We start from the raw sequence: 14,664 nt of genomic DNA, 5'->3' as shown, positions 1-14,664 counted from the left end.
GGGCACCTCACTTATGCACCAGTAAAGAAACCTGAATTTCCCCCCTCTCGCTCTCTCTGCTGAGAATGGTTGCTGCCCTCAGCAATTTGATTTGACAAAGCGAGGTCTGCAGCGCTGCAGTGAACTGCACACACCAGGGATATGAGACAACCGGATTATCACAAGAGTGAAGTACTGACAAATCATAGGTCAACACTTGTCAGAGCCACTTAACCCTGATTATGATGCAAGGCATAAAAGAAGCAGCAGACAAAGTTTGATTTTAAGTTTATCATTGTTTGCATTAACAGTGTATGGGAATCTACAGTTTTAAGATCTGCATTACAGTACATTATATTACATAGGATGACGTCTGTACACGTTACATTATAGGTGACAGTTTTCTGTTCGTTGTCAGTCTTACAGATTCATTGAATAAAACAGTAAAGGGAAATTTACACTTTGATCAGCACATGGAGTTTTTAGGAAAAAAAAATTGTTCAATGATTCTCTTTGTGAGCGAAGAAGAGACCAAAATATTAGCATGAAGACACAAATTTAGAATTTCATTATGTGCAAAAATGGACAAATAAAGAATAAGTTTTAATACTGATGATGATCTTAACTTAACTTAACCAATACTTTTTATCCAAAATGTTATTTTGGAGGCTGATGGAGAACTACGGTCACAACATATAATGCGCAAAAAAATTATTGCTTTTACAGAGAACAGCACCATCAATTCCATCCCATCAGTTTGACCTCAATCAACTGTGACATCTCCGCACCATCAAAACAATAAAACTCACCTGGTCAGCATTGTGTACGACTGTCAATGACGCTCACATGAGTCAGAAGAGATGATAATTAAAACGGGTGGGAGTCAGAGGACTGTAAAGACTGAGTATCCTGAAGTGTAACATAAAATGCAGATATTACAAAAACAGAAAAAAGAAATGTCTTTGCATCTAACACCCGAGAGACTCAGGCACCATTTACAAAATGTACATAACCACGCCCTTGTTACAGTATTACTACTGCTCATATGACAGCATCAGTGAGTCCTCTCTATGTGTGTGTGTCAGTGTGTGGACCGACATGATCTTTGCTTTAAGGACACTGCTGGCTAAACTGAAAATTAAACTGAACAGGCGGGTGCACAATACTGTAAAATATTGGCTGGAGTCCAGGTGCACGAGCAGGCAGCTAACAGGTTTGTCTTCATCATGCGGCTCTACGGCTCTAACTCAAACTACAGAGGACCTTAGTGTTGATGATGTGAGACGGGACAGTGAGAGCAGAGGTAGCCTAAAAATCTGTGCAAGTAACACAAGGAGCTGTCGGTCCATTGTATGCTGCTGCAGAAATCGCATTTGATTTTTTGCTGCGCTCAAAGCATCATCAGAGGAGCCCTGATTCGACGCGGGAGCGACGGGTGGTGTATAAACAAGCCAGCTAGCTTATCAGCTCCTCTTTCAGGATGCAACAAACAGTCTTATGCACATGAGCCAGTGGCTAAAGGGCTGCAGCCTCTTGCTGATGTCTAGTTCACCCTTTCTACTGAAGTGACGTCCCTCTGTGAGCTAAAGGTTGATGGGGGGGGGGGGGGTCATCGGCTGCTGCTGCTAGGGAAGCACCAACGTTACTTCTGACACTCTCTAAGCTCTCAAATCATTTGAATGAATGAATAAATAATAATTGCAGTGAAATGTCAACAAAAGGCACACACAATGATCACAAATCTAGGCATCAGGCAAAAATTGGCACAAAAGACCCAACATGCTAAAAACTCTGGAGAGGGAAGAAAATAATGAGCTTAATTATGAAATAAAGAATGAAAAATATGAACAAAAAAATATATAGAGAGTAATAGGAAAATTTGGGGGAAACATACAGTATGAGGAGGACAGCAAAGAAAACCGTGCAAAAAAAAAAAGGAAGCTCCCAATTTTTAAACGTACACAAAATTAGCCAAAGAACAATTAAACACGCCTGCCACACATCAGCTCTGTCAACGCAGTGATACACATTTCCATTTGGTTTGGGCTAATTTAAAGTCCCCTGGCTATGTTTTGTGAGATACAAATGCAGCTAGTATATAGTGTATGCATACAGCCAGTAGTGAGGTTTGTAGCTCAATATATACACAACTTAAAGTTATTGCAGGTTCCACTTGGCCGTCCAGCACTTGTTGCTCACGTGTGCTTTGCGGAGGGGAGTCTAGACTAGTCTGGAGCCGAGAGGCAGGGTTTAGTCTGGGACTAGGCTGAGAGATGCTAAGGCTGCAGCTGGATAGTACTTTTGGAGAAAAATGGGGTGCAGAGGGAGGAACACAGGAAGTGGTCACCAGTAAAAGGAGCGGGTGACGAAGTTAGCAGCCGTGCTGAGCCAGCCCATGCCGTCTGTGATGGAGCCCACGCGTGTGACGGCCTTGTCCGGCTCCTGGGACGGACTCTCCTCCTCGGGCAGGTAGTCCGGGATGTCTGTGTTCTCCTCGACCAGCTCCGCGGAGTCCTCCTGGAATGGCACCACCCGCTGCACAAAGACATGAAGAATCATGTTCACCATGAAACAACAAATTTTCCCAAAACACAGATTCATAAGATTCTAGGATTAATGTCAAACACAGTTGTTCCACTAAAATCATCCTCTGGACTCAGAATACATGACTGAGCCAGGTCTGACCCCTGCTGGCCACATTGTATATCACTACTAATGCATTCTTTGCCCATTACTCTCAATCACAGGGGCAACAATTATCTGCCAATTATTGCTAAACAAACATTTATGAGTCTCATATATTAATAGAACTGAGCAGTTTCAAATGATGTACAGTTTGGAACGTGCTGCAGGTTAGCACGCAAAAAAAGGGGGGGGGGGGGGGGGTACAACCGGGACCGGTCATGTGTTTGGCAAAAAAACAACTAGCCTACAGGCTGAGGCAGAGATGTGACCAACTAATCATGTCAGTGTGAATAAGTCTCAGCCAGAGGCAGGAGGGCCACACTCCCCGTACTGAGACACACACAACATACAGCCAGCACAACGACCTATTAGCTGACTACTCCCTATTAAGTGACATGCATTAGTCTTTCTGTAGCAGTTTACAATCTCACCTCTCCTCCATTTTCAGTCTTCACCACCTGCTGAGCCTTCATTACTTTGGTGGAGTTGATCGCGGTACCCAGAGCCTGTGAGAGAAGCAGCCCACTTAGATTTTCATTCATGAAAGTCGCCACATCTCAAACATGAATAGAGCACTTCTGATTAAATGAAATATTAGTGCTAAATACTTAGGTTAATCCTAAATTCTAATTGCCTGAGCAGTGTGAATGACGATGCTGTTGGTACCAGGGCTAATATTATACTTTTACCCTACAGAGCTAACCAAATGGATACACTAAGTATGATTTTTCAAGAGCACATTTACATTAGGCGAAAAACACTATTTCCAAAACATTTCAAATAGATCGATGGAGCAGATTTTCCTTTTCTGGTATCATAAAACAACAATTAATCTTGGTATTAATAAATCAAATTTTAAACTGGACACGCTAAAATAAACCACTTTTAATTACTAAAATTACACCTGATAATAATTTGTTATCTGGTCAAAATATTGTGTGTCCCCAACTTCCTGTGTGGTTTTCTGCCTCCGAACACACACGTACGTACCTCGGCTTTAAGGTCAGAGCGGATCCTGACAACACATCTCTTGACAGCCATCTGGAAGGTGAAGCTGATGACCCCTCGGATCTTTAGCAACGCATCCTCACACAGGCTCCTTCGAGTCTGACAGCGGACAAGAACCAGGTGAGAAGTATGAATAGATGTGTGTGACACAACAAAGCCAAGTGAAGATACGACCGGGGCTTACGAGAAACATTATACAGTGTAAGACAGGAAATGCAGATGATGCAGTTTAATGAAATCAAATTTGGGTATAAATATATACTGTAAATTTTCAGTTTCTACATATTGAGTGAAGCAGTTTACATGACTACGGTTTCCAGCTGCCACATTGATGCGTGTTTCCGCTGTAGTGATAGCGATGCAGCCCACCAGAGGCCGTCTGTCTGCTGTAATGTAATCTGGCTAGATGCAACTTCCTGCAGAGCAGCACTCAGGTTCAATCTCAACGTCCTGCTGTTCAATGCCTGACATTTACAACCTGACCCCTCCACCCTCCTATGTAAAGCTGCTTTCAGACATGCACTGAACTGCTCCGGAGGAGGTGCATGTGTGAACGCGAATGTCCGAGTGAGAGGCTTCGCAGTTACTGACTTTCTCCACCTCCCCCAGTATAAAGTGCATAGAAATTCAGAAGAATTTGATGTAAGAACACATCAGGGGATTCACTGCGAGTGAGTGGGGGGGTTGATGATGCTTATAACGTGTGACAGACGCAAAAATGAAAAAAAATAACCGAAAACAAATATCTCCCGGTGAAAAAGACTTTGATGTGTGGGGGGGTTTGTGGTGATAAGAGCCGACAATGTCAGCTCTTATCACTTTTAAATGGCTTAAGACTCACTGTGATCATTACAGCAGCAAACACAATGCACACACAATCTTTGCTTCCTGCGTGCGATGCGAGAACTTACAGAGTCGTCCAGTCCATCAATGTGCAGCACCACAGTCTTGGCTCTCTTGTTGTTGGAGCCGAGGAAGAACTGAGCTTTACGTCGGCAGGAGGCAGCATCTGCTTCCGCCTGTTCGGCCTCCTCTTTACCAGCTGACTGCAGGATTTCATAGATCTCAGAGGCCAGAAGTTTGGTCTCTCCAGGTGAGGTACTCCTTTGGTGAGGATGAGTAAACGAGAAGAGAAGATTAATATCCTGAGATGGTAGAAACAGACATTTTGAGGACTTAAACCTCAGTACATGGGACTCTCAATAGTTCAGCATGTCTTCCCTGCTTTCTCAACCTTTACACAACTAAATGTTCACACTTATTCGGTTTATCAAGTGTTGTTTGATTTGTGTGAATACACCTACAGGGTTGCTTTTTAATCTCATTGACAATGACAATAAAGGGATTCTATTCTATCATGATGCGTGTACGCCTCTGTGGGACAGAAGTGAATGAAATTAACTAATTAACTCCACTGGGTGCGACCTGAATCTGGACGTGTCTGTCTTGTTCTGCCACTGGAGACTCGGTACTTAGCAGCCGTCACATGGCGACACAATGACAGATAAAACAGATTCTCCCTATTCTTTATTGGACACAAAGACAACGCCACCATCCACCATCCAACATTCAGACTTGTGCTAATTAAGCCAACACCTCATCAGTTTACTGCCCTTTTAGCAGAAAAGAAAAATCCACAACAGAGCTGTTTATTGGGCAGCAGTTTTCCTTGAAGAAGCCACATGAGACCATTAGCAGTTGTAAAGCCAGAACTGATATACCGTGATGCATCCTGGGATACCCCCGCAGGCTACACTGCTTTATATGTCACGGAGACATCACTCCTTTTATAGTAAACACAAACAACATCAGCGACTTGGCATGGCTGTCCTCCGAGAGCCTGGTGCTCCCAGGCGCTGTTGAACACATCCAGTCAGCCTTTCAGCAAACAAACACTTTCCTCAATCGATTTATTTATCTCACTGAATACAAGGCGGCGTTTCCTAGAGCTTCGGACCTTAATGAGACGAAGGAATAAAAATGGTATTCACACCCGTTTCGTGCAACCGTCCTAGATGTTCCCTGACAGCTATGTGTTCCCACTCAGTCAAGCTATGATTGACCTCTGCTCAAAGTCAGATTGACTGGACAGCGAGTAGGGAGAGCCGCTGCTGTCACTGCAGGGCACCTCGTGATGTAACCCCCGACTAGCTGAAGTGACTGGCTTACTCCAGGGCGAGCAAGAGCTCTGCCGCAGGAAGACGAGCGGGGAACAAAATCATACAAGCTACGGTCGGCCACTTCAACATGGGTCTATTTCTATCAGGGTGCTAATGACGAACAGCAAACACTTACCAAAGCTGCCTCCTGACCCTCTGGTCAAACCAGTGGGATGGATCACAATGTCACCTCAAACCAGACCTCCCACTTACACATTGCTGGACCAGAATAAGTTTATCAAGCTCTTCAAGACAATACAGATTAAATTAAATAAAACAACGGGTATGAGGCTGAAACCAAACAACCAAAGGAAAGTGTTTACGATACACCATGTGTGCAAATTCAGCCATGTCTTCCAACACTACAAATAAAGAGCAACTAGAATGGAACTCAGTAGAGAGCAAACCTGTCAAGGCCCAACAGTCCCCTTATGAAATTCACTCAATCAAGTTTATATTTGGATCTCATTGCACACACTCAGTGTTTAGTCCCCTAAACATGCCAGCTTTTTTTAATCAAGAAAAAATATTGAAAATCACATCCTACTCTAAATGTTTAAGAAAGTGAAAAAAATAATAATTCTGGGACCTCCCTCTGACCCACACCATAACTTAAAGGGTTTTTCCTTGGGTTCTAACCCACCCCTCCACAGAATTCCATGGAAATCAATTCATTTTTGTGTAATCCTGCTAACTAACAACCAACTAACAAAAAAAAGACGAAAACACAACTTCCTTTGTTAGGCGATAATGGAGATAAATAAAAGCATACAGGGGTAAAAATATGGAAGTTGACTCATCAAGAACTTGCAGCGAGGTGGCAGGATGTATTAAAATCTATGACATGCAGAAACAGCAATTTAACTGGTTACCACTCTATTCTAAGTCCACTTTAATCACATTCATTCTGACATGGCAAAGGGAAGGATGTTGACCGGCCTGGAAAAAATTGCAGACGGTCACAGATTCACAGTGCAAAACAAAAGAAATCCTAGGTTAAGGTTTTATGTAAAGAAAGTGCACAGCGAGCGTGTGTGAGTGTGATGTGGTGGTGACAGGAACTTGCTTCTGCATGACATTCTGCAAACTCAGCATCATGCCCAGCTCGTCCTTCATCTTCTCCCTGTTGGCTCGACATTCTGCCAGGTAGCGCACAGCCTGCAAGGACAAGGGCACCCATTATCTATCCGCCACTAAAAGCTGACAGACCCTTTGTGATATTATTGAGGGCGAGAGCCTTTGAGATTGACGTGCGTGTGCAATGGTAAAATATTACATAACCAATACATACACATGAACCGACTCTGTGTTTACACTCCGCAGGATACCGTGAAAGAGCAGCTATTACGTAAAGCCACTCAAATGTGTACTCACTCTACAAGTCATGTACTGTAGAACATGGTGGTGGTAGGGGTAAGAGGGGAGAGGCTGCTGTATCGAGAAGCGGTTGCATTTACACCACAACACAGACAGCAGGTGTCACCATTGTACATGGTTTTTAAACATGTAGTTATTTTTAATGCCTGCATGTGTCTGTGGCTTAGAGGAAGTGGCCTTTGGAAGGTGACCAGAAACTGCTCTGACACCAAAACAGAACAAGTAGAGAACTGAGCCAACTATTCAACCAAAATAAATGTTATCTAACCAACTACTGTAGATACTTCACTCAACACGTTTTCATAAGTAATTCACTGTGTATACAAACTTTGTGCTTTTGCGTAACAATAATTATATGTACCATAAAGCATCCTTATGTCAACGTGTACTCGGATGCTTGCTTACCAGCAACGCAGAGTAGACGACCTGTGGGTTGGGGTGATCCAGAAACAGGATGAGGCCCGGCAGACAGCCGTGATCCTCTACTATGGCCCTCCGGTTCAGGGGGTCTGCGGCAAGGTCTCGCAGCTGGTTCACCACAGTCAGTGCGTCCACCTCCGCACTCATGGTGCCTCTTGTCTTGATGCCATGCACATCAAACCAACTCCTTCACCCTACTGAAAAGAGAAAGCAAATAAGGGAGGTTACTTTAGACTAATTGTGACTGCAAATACTAGTTATTAGCTCTGGCAAGAAGATTATGTTTGATGTTTGTTTTATGGCTAGACAGATTACCACAAACCTTGATGGACGGATGCAGTGTGGGTTGGGAAAGATCCCATTAAATTCTGATATGGTTCGGATCAAGGATTTTTTTTTTTTTCCCCTTCTTTAACATTGAGAGATGGGGTGTTTTTCAACATTTTTGTTGATTTCACTGGGAATAATTAATGGATCTTGATTAAATAAAATACGGCATCTAGGGGACTGATATTTATGAGTCTGCAATTTGGTGCAGATCCAAATATTAACCAAGGTCAAGTGAAGTTAAATGTGGTTTCATTCAGCCTTGGTGATTGAATGTGCTCTCTAATGGCCATTTCACTTGAACTAAAAAAATGATCTGAAGTTGTTGTTTTGTTAACTCTTTCACCAAGACAATATCATAAAATTGGTAAAAATCCCTCTTGATTTCCCCGGAGTGAGGTCTTATTTTTAAGACCACAAGTGAGGGAAAAAAAAAAAAAAAAAAAATTAACACTTCAATTTGCAATAATATAAATAAGAAAACAAGCAGCAAATATTCACGTTCCAGAAGATGGAATTTGTGAAAGTGTTTGTCTTCTTTCTCTTAGTCAGGTCAACCTTAATTTACCCAAAGCTTTTGACAACTATATCCCTGTGAATTAAATAACCAGTAAAGATCAATTTAAAACCAGAAAACACTGTTTATGTGCATGTGATAAATGAAGAGGGACATCCATTCACTATGGAACTTTCCCTACTGTCCCATGACCGTACACGATATTTTGTTGGAGTTTCTGGGGATTTAAACCCGGTCCTGATCGATCCTTCTTGTGCACCAGCTGAACCGAACTGATTCGTAAAAGCCTTTACGTGTCACATAAAGGATCACATAGTGTCGCGTGCTAACAGAAGCTCCTCGTGTGACCCGGCTGTTTAATCCCTTTACTCCACTGGTAACACACTCGGGTCGGTGTCGTTAGCAACAACAGCTCGTCCCTGACAAAGACACTGTCCACGACCCCCAACCTCACCTTAAATCTCGCCCTGTGCTACAGAGGGGGCTCCCGCAGCTAGGCTAAGCTAAGCTAAGCTAGCTAACGTCAGCTGACTGTCGCGGCGTACCTTTTCGTCAGCGTGTTGTGAAACCATGAGACAACTCCGGCTAAATGCAGAGCTGCGACAGCGACGTGACAACAGACGGCGTGGTTCCTGCGTGAACAAGAATAAAAACAAAGGAAAGACGAACAGTGGAGCGGGTCCAGGCCTGCGCCTCTGTCTGTGCTGCGCTGGTTAAGCTAGCAGCTGGACGCGGTGTTTGGGGTGTTTTTTTCGGCACGTCAAAGGGCGCAGCTGTTTTGTGAATCGGGACATCCCGGTTTTCCCATTGGGATCCCAGCGGGTTGAGGCGGACACAGCCCCGCCGGGAGGAGCGGGGAACTATAACGAACACCCACACCGTTCCTGGCGGGTGACGTGACGGTGTGGTTTGATCGACTGACGCGACGCCCAATCATCAGAGAGTTTTGTTTCACATGTCCAATGTGATTAGTGGAGGCGTCTGTCAATCATCGGGAACAACCAATAGGAACCTAACAGATTTACAACCCACCCCCCCCTGTAGTCCCTATAATCCAATTGGCTCAGATGTTTCCCACTGACCGCCTCTTGAAAGAATCCAACAAGGTGGAAACATGAAGAAAGTTAGCAGTTAGCAGTTAGCACCCGGCTCGGTGAGTTTGTACCAAAGTCAAACATGTTCTCATTTAATATTTCAATATGTTTATGTTGTTAACACGTCGTCTGTGGTGATTCCGGAGTTTAGTGAGTCTTCCACTTATTATTAATTAATTTGTCAACGTTTGGTCAAGTTGTTTGAACTTAGCTGTCGCTGTTAGCATCAGTTAGCCACACTGTCAGCTAAAGTTGGGAGCCACTTGTTTAACGTAGATTAGCACGTTAGCCTTTAAACTAAGCTCACATCTGTCTGAGAGGATTTCATACTTGCACAGAGCGAGTGCTTCAGGCTTTACAGCAGTTAAAAGTTAAGCCTCGAATACAAGAATGATAAAGTTCAATGACAGTTGCTAATATATATCTGGACACATCCCACTGTGTTGTTTATCTACATGTGGAGGGGCCCTGCTTAAGTAAACTCGTTGGTTTTTATTCATACCATGAAGTTACTTTACCATGTTGCCACTCATTAGAATAAAATCCATCAGTCACATACGAATTCCTTAATCAATCAAATATTAAGACATCCAGTAGCAAACAAAACAATCAAACACAAGAGCATAAGAATAATCTTTGTATTCACAGCAATGATAATATTGGGACAGTTAATTGTGATTAGTCAATACAAGATTCTGAATGCCTGTATAATACTGGAGCATATTTACACAGGCATATTTCAAGTACTTCACGTAATCCTCGTTTGTGTTGTGTTTCAATCTGAATCCCTGACCCTTGTTTGTTTTGTGTTGTGTTTTTCTTCTAGACGACCATTTGGCGATAATGCCCTTGGTTTTCAGGCACGTGTGCGCCTGCTCTTGTGAAACATGACGACAGAAATGAGTAAAGAGAATGAAAGGATTGAAATGGACCTGGTATGTAAGAGTCTGGCCCTTAAGTCTTCTGTGTGATCTGTCAGCTCATCATTAAAGTTTCTCAATTGTAATGTATGTGAAATGAAATGAAATATGCTTGGGTTTCCACTTGAATGCATCTTAAAAAGACTGCATTTAGTTCATTAATAGATAAACACTTATCAAAATGTTTTATTTGTGATATATGTCATGTATTATATGTTTTGTTTTTGCAGGCTTCTGGATCAGCCAAGCCCTACGGGTCCTCCAGAAGTATTGTGAGGAGAATAGCTACTAGTCTTCCCATCCAACCCTGCCCCAGGGTTCATTTTCAGGTGAGGGAAGAGAAACGGGATCGTTATTTATGTAGTGTTGTGTCAGTTAGTCTAAGAACATGTACCCTGGATATCTTGTATTTTAAGATTGTGGCATACGGTGATTTCAAGTTCTTTAAGTTTGTCACTATCTTCTCTCTCTGCCCGTCTCTCCTGTTTGTCGGAGTCACTGTCATGTGACAGCAAATCACGCTCCCTCTTCAACTTTTGTTTACGTCTGCCTGTCTGACTGTTTTCATTTCTGAACCATAAACAGAGTGGATGAAGTCATGAGTACAGAGATACATTTGTTCAGGTGTTAACAAATCAGTCTTTTGCAATTTGTCAGTGGCATGTACATAAAGAAACTGATTTAATTGTCTTTTCTTTCCTGTCTCCTTCAACATTGTGCTTTCTCTTTTCTTCCTTTTTTCTGTCTCCAGCCGCCCTCCCTAGCTATGTGGAATGCAGTATGTCTGCTTTAGGTCAGTTTGTTCGGCAACTTTAACAACCTTGAGCTGATTGACGACCTACTGATCTACCTGAACTGTTTATTAAAAACAACTCCTCCTTCCCCCCTTTTTTTCTGAACTATCCTCAGTTTTTCCAAATTACTTCTTATATAATTCAATTCTTGTTGTAAATAGTTAAAATTTAGCACTATTGTAATGTGACCTTATGTGTTTTCTTCTCTGGCATGTTTTTCTTTTCATTGTGTAAAATTGTTTATTGTGGCTCTTTCTCTGACAGCTTCATCCGTACGCTGAGAACGCTGGTGTTTTGAGGAGGAAGAACTGTCAGGTGACCTCTCTGGCTGATGTCGGCTGGATTGACGAGGACGAGGAGGAAGAGGAGGATGAAGAAGAAGATTACTTAGGCAGACCCAGGTGAGAGGCAGATAATCAACATATTTGCATGATTAGTGTCTAGGAAATTGTGATTCTCTTGATCATCAGTAATGATAAACTGTCTTTTCGAAGCAGGTCAGGGATTCCACCAGGATTTGTCTTTCGAGCCCAGCGCCCTCATCCTGGGAGAAGACCGTTATCCCGCCGCAGGTCACTGCCCAGCCTGCAAAAGGGGGCTCCTGACCCTCAGGGGCCATCAATAGTCAACGATGAGGCCATTCAGAAGATCGGTGCTCTGGAGACAGAACTTGCCAAACTCAGAGTACAGATAGCACAAATCGTCCTGGCTCAGGAAAGGAGCACACAGCCAGGTATCTCCTAACACAACCTCCAAATCATACACTCTGCTCCTCAGTATTGAGCTATTTGTTTTTCCCCCTTTCTCCCCTGTAGTAATACAAAATGTCCACTAGGTGGCAGCAGAATCTCAAAAGTTAAACTGCTTTAATATTCCTCTTTGTTGCAACCACAGGACCCCCTATGCCCCCCCCTGCGCCCTCTGGTACCCTACCTCCCCCTCCCCCGCCTCCTCCTCCTCCACCACCACCACCTCCCCCACCACCTTCAAGCCTCCAGCGGACATTTTCAGCCATAGAATTGATAAAAGAGCGCAGAGGGAAGAAGACAGACGGGCAGACGATTTTGGAGTCGAGGGCGGCAGAATTCCCCAACATGCTGGATATCCTGAAGGACATCAACAAAGTCAAGTTGCGATCTGTCAAGAGGTAAGGCTCCACTTCAGACATATTCAAACCCTCAAATACAGACAAAGTGATTTTTGAAGCCAGAAGACATACAGAAGTCGTTGCCTGTATGTTTTCACAGTCGTCCTTTGGAAGGCGATGCCAGACTAAAGTCCAATGGGCCTATGGATCCTGCCGCTCTCATCGCTGAGGCCCTGAAACGCAAGTTCGCCCACCGCTATCGACACGACAGTGGACAAGAGGACAAGGACGATTTCCAACTTCCAGTTCCAGAAGTGAAGCCTCGAATCGAAACCCCTTCGGTGAAACACTGTTCTCCATTTATTTTCTGATTCTTAGCTAAAAAAAAAACATCTTAGAAAGATCCGACTACACAAAAATCAGCCATTAATTCATCATTAATGGACTGACTGAAGAATGTGTTTCTAAAAATACCTGGGTGATATATTGTCACCTGTCCCCCCTGAATGTAATATACACAATGTAATATGACTGATGTGACTTATCTAAGTGGTCTGTACTTTATTGAGTCTTCTGTCTGTTTCCACAGTTTGGGCAACACATGTTGAAATCAACTGGAAAAAGGAACTTGCTCTGAACAGCTGCTTCTGAACTCCGAGTCCAACGAGTGCTGTGGACATTTTAAAGTGCCTTATCAACACTTTTAATATCTGCTGTCTCTGTGTGTGGAAGGACAAGGGCTTCTGCCCGAGCTCGACGACGGGCCGCTCCAAGTATCAGTCATCTCTTAAGTGTCACATCCGATGATCAGCCTCATGTTTTTTGCACTTTTATAGCATAACATTCACAATCTGTTTTATGGAAGTAAAATGTCTTTGTTTTTCTGTTGGACTTAAAATTTATCACAGTACTGAGAGAAAATGTCAAAGGCACACAAGTGCTCGTTAAAGCAACACTACACAATCTTTTAATGTTATTAAATTTATTAAGTCTTCATTAGGTTTGTATTAAACAAACACATTGCACACATCAGTTTTACATCCCTGTTTCTAATGGGTGTGTGAAAGCTTAAGTTCTTCTCCCGCTTAAGGAAGCGAGCACTTTCTTACTTGTGGGATATTGTGATGTCTTGTTTATATATGTATACAGACTAGTGGACTAATTTATAATTGGAATCCAAGTATTTATGTTGTGGTTTAAATAGGTTTTTTTTCCTTTAACATAATTATAATAATAATAATATACCTTAGATCAATGTTATTTTTCCGTTATGTGTTGATCCTGTGTAAACTGTGTCATAGTTGCTAATCTTGACACTTATTTTTTTGTTTTTGTTGGTTCTAATATATGTATCCTAGTTTTAGTTGATGTAATTTATCTCTACTACAATTTGCTTTTAAGAGCCAAAGACATTCCAGTGATGCCAGTGTTTAAATGCCAAATCTTTTTTTTTTTTGTTTAACAAACTTCTCTTGTTTCCCATGATGCTTTAAGGGTGATGAAAAGATACTCTTACTGTTAAGCAAAGTTCAGGCAGTTCAGGTACATGAGCGGTGTTTTGTTTCTCTATCAGTGCCTCTTTTGATAAGATTTGCATCTCATTGCAGAACACTAACACGTTTCCCAGAACATAGACTCATTGTTCAGTATCAACACTTAACAAATACCGCGATTGTAGATAACTCAAAAAATACATTGCTTATTTAAAGAAGTCATGGGAAGGTGCATGCTGTTTTCAGTATCCCAAAGGTTTAAATGTTGCCAGTAATCATGTTTTTTCAAGCCTCAGTCCAGAAATGTGACACGTGACGTATCAACTCCTTGCAGTTGAGGTTTTTAGGCAGTATTCAATTCAAAGTGACTGATTGCACATTGTTACCTGTTTTATTTATGTCCCTGTAGTTGCTGCTTGTAGTCAACTCTGAAGTTTTTATAAGGGAAAGTGGAACAGACATGTCAGTGATTTAAATTTATGATGCAAAAATCATGTAGAAGAGTTGTCTTCCATGAAAATTAACTTGAACTGTGGAGTCTAAATAAAAGTTTATCGTCAGTCCTGACTTGCTTCGTGTCTTTGACTTTATCCTTATTCTGGATGGCTCCGAATTTCTTGCAGCTAAATATTGAAAAGAACGAGGTGATGACTATTGGCTCCGACAGCTCTCGTACACATCGAAGCACCTGGGCTCTCTTTCCCAAAACTTGGCATCACCTTGGACAATGACCTCACTTTAACATAACATGTCAATATAGTCCAGCTTGTCATTCAAGTCTTCATTTCCTGTCTTCATCTGTCT

General features: G+C 42.5%; 2 protein-coding genes across 4 annotated transcripts; one reads left to right on the top strand and one right to left on the bottom strand.

The window, feature by feature from the left end:
• Window positions 1-1,642: 1,642 nt before the first annotated feature.
• armc1 (armadillo repeat containing 1) lies at window positions 1,643-9,243 on the bottom strand. 2 transcript variants are annotated; one of them, XM_034572376.1, is made up of 8 exons: window positions 9,018-9,243; window positions 8,457-8,547; window positions 7,614-7,825; window positions 6,898-6,989; window positions 4,584-4,776; window positions 3,655-3,771; window positions 3,096-3,170; window positions 1,643-2,514 (listed from the first exon to the last, which is right to left on the bottom strand). In XM_034572376.1, exons 3-8 carry the CDS (start codon window positions 7,773-7,775, stop codon window positions 2,323-2,325), a joined length of 831 nt encoding a protein of 276 aa, XP_034428267.1. In that variant the 5' UTR covers window positions 7,776-7,825; window positions 8,457-8,547; window positions 9,018-9,243; the 3' UTR covers window positions 1,643-2,322. The 2 variants fall into 2 exon arrangements, with proteins under 2 accessions (XP_034428267.1, XP_034428266.1); XM_034572375.1 differs by lacking the exon at window positions 8,457-8,547 and having other exon boundaries at window positions 9,018-9,240.
• A 285-nt stretch (window positions 9,244-9,528) lies between these two features.
• mtfr1 (mitochondrial fission regulator 1) lies at window positions 9,529-14,427 on the top strand. Of its 2 annotated transcripts, none has more exons than XM_034572373.1 (8): window positions 9,529-9,625; window positions 10,393-10,501; window positions 10,717-10,815; window positions 11,545-11,681; window positions 11,775-12,013; window positions 12,175-12,427; window positions 12,528-12,708; window positions 12,957-14,427. In XM_034572373.1, the coding sequence occupies exons 2-8, from the start codon at window positions 10,454-10,456 to the stop codon at window positions 13,002-13,004; spliced, it is 1,005 nt and encodes a 334-aa protein (XP_034428264.1). In that variant the 5' UTR covers window positions 9,529-9,625; window positions 10,393-10,453; the 3' UTR covers window positions 13,005-14,427. The 2 variants fall into 2 exon arrangements, with proteins under 2 accessions (XP_034428264.1, XP_034428265.1); XM_034572374.1 differs by having other exon boundaries at window positions 11,778-12,013; window positions 12,957-14,420.
• The last annotated feature ends 237 nt before the right edge of the window (window positions 14,428-14,664 follow it).

Source organism: Hippoglossus hippoglossus, chromosome 20 (assembly GCF_009819705.1).
Source record: "Hippoglossus hippoglossus isolate fHipHip1 chromosome 20, fHipHip1.pri, whole genome shotgun sequence".
Lineage (NCBI taxonomy): Eukaryota > Metazoa > Chordata > Actinopteri > Pleuronectiformes > Pleuronectidae > Hippoglossus > Hippoglossus hippoglossus.
The sequence above is the reverse complement of the archived record's forward strand: the minus strand, read 5'-3'. Positions and strand labels throughout refer to the sequence as shown.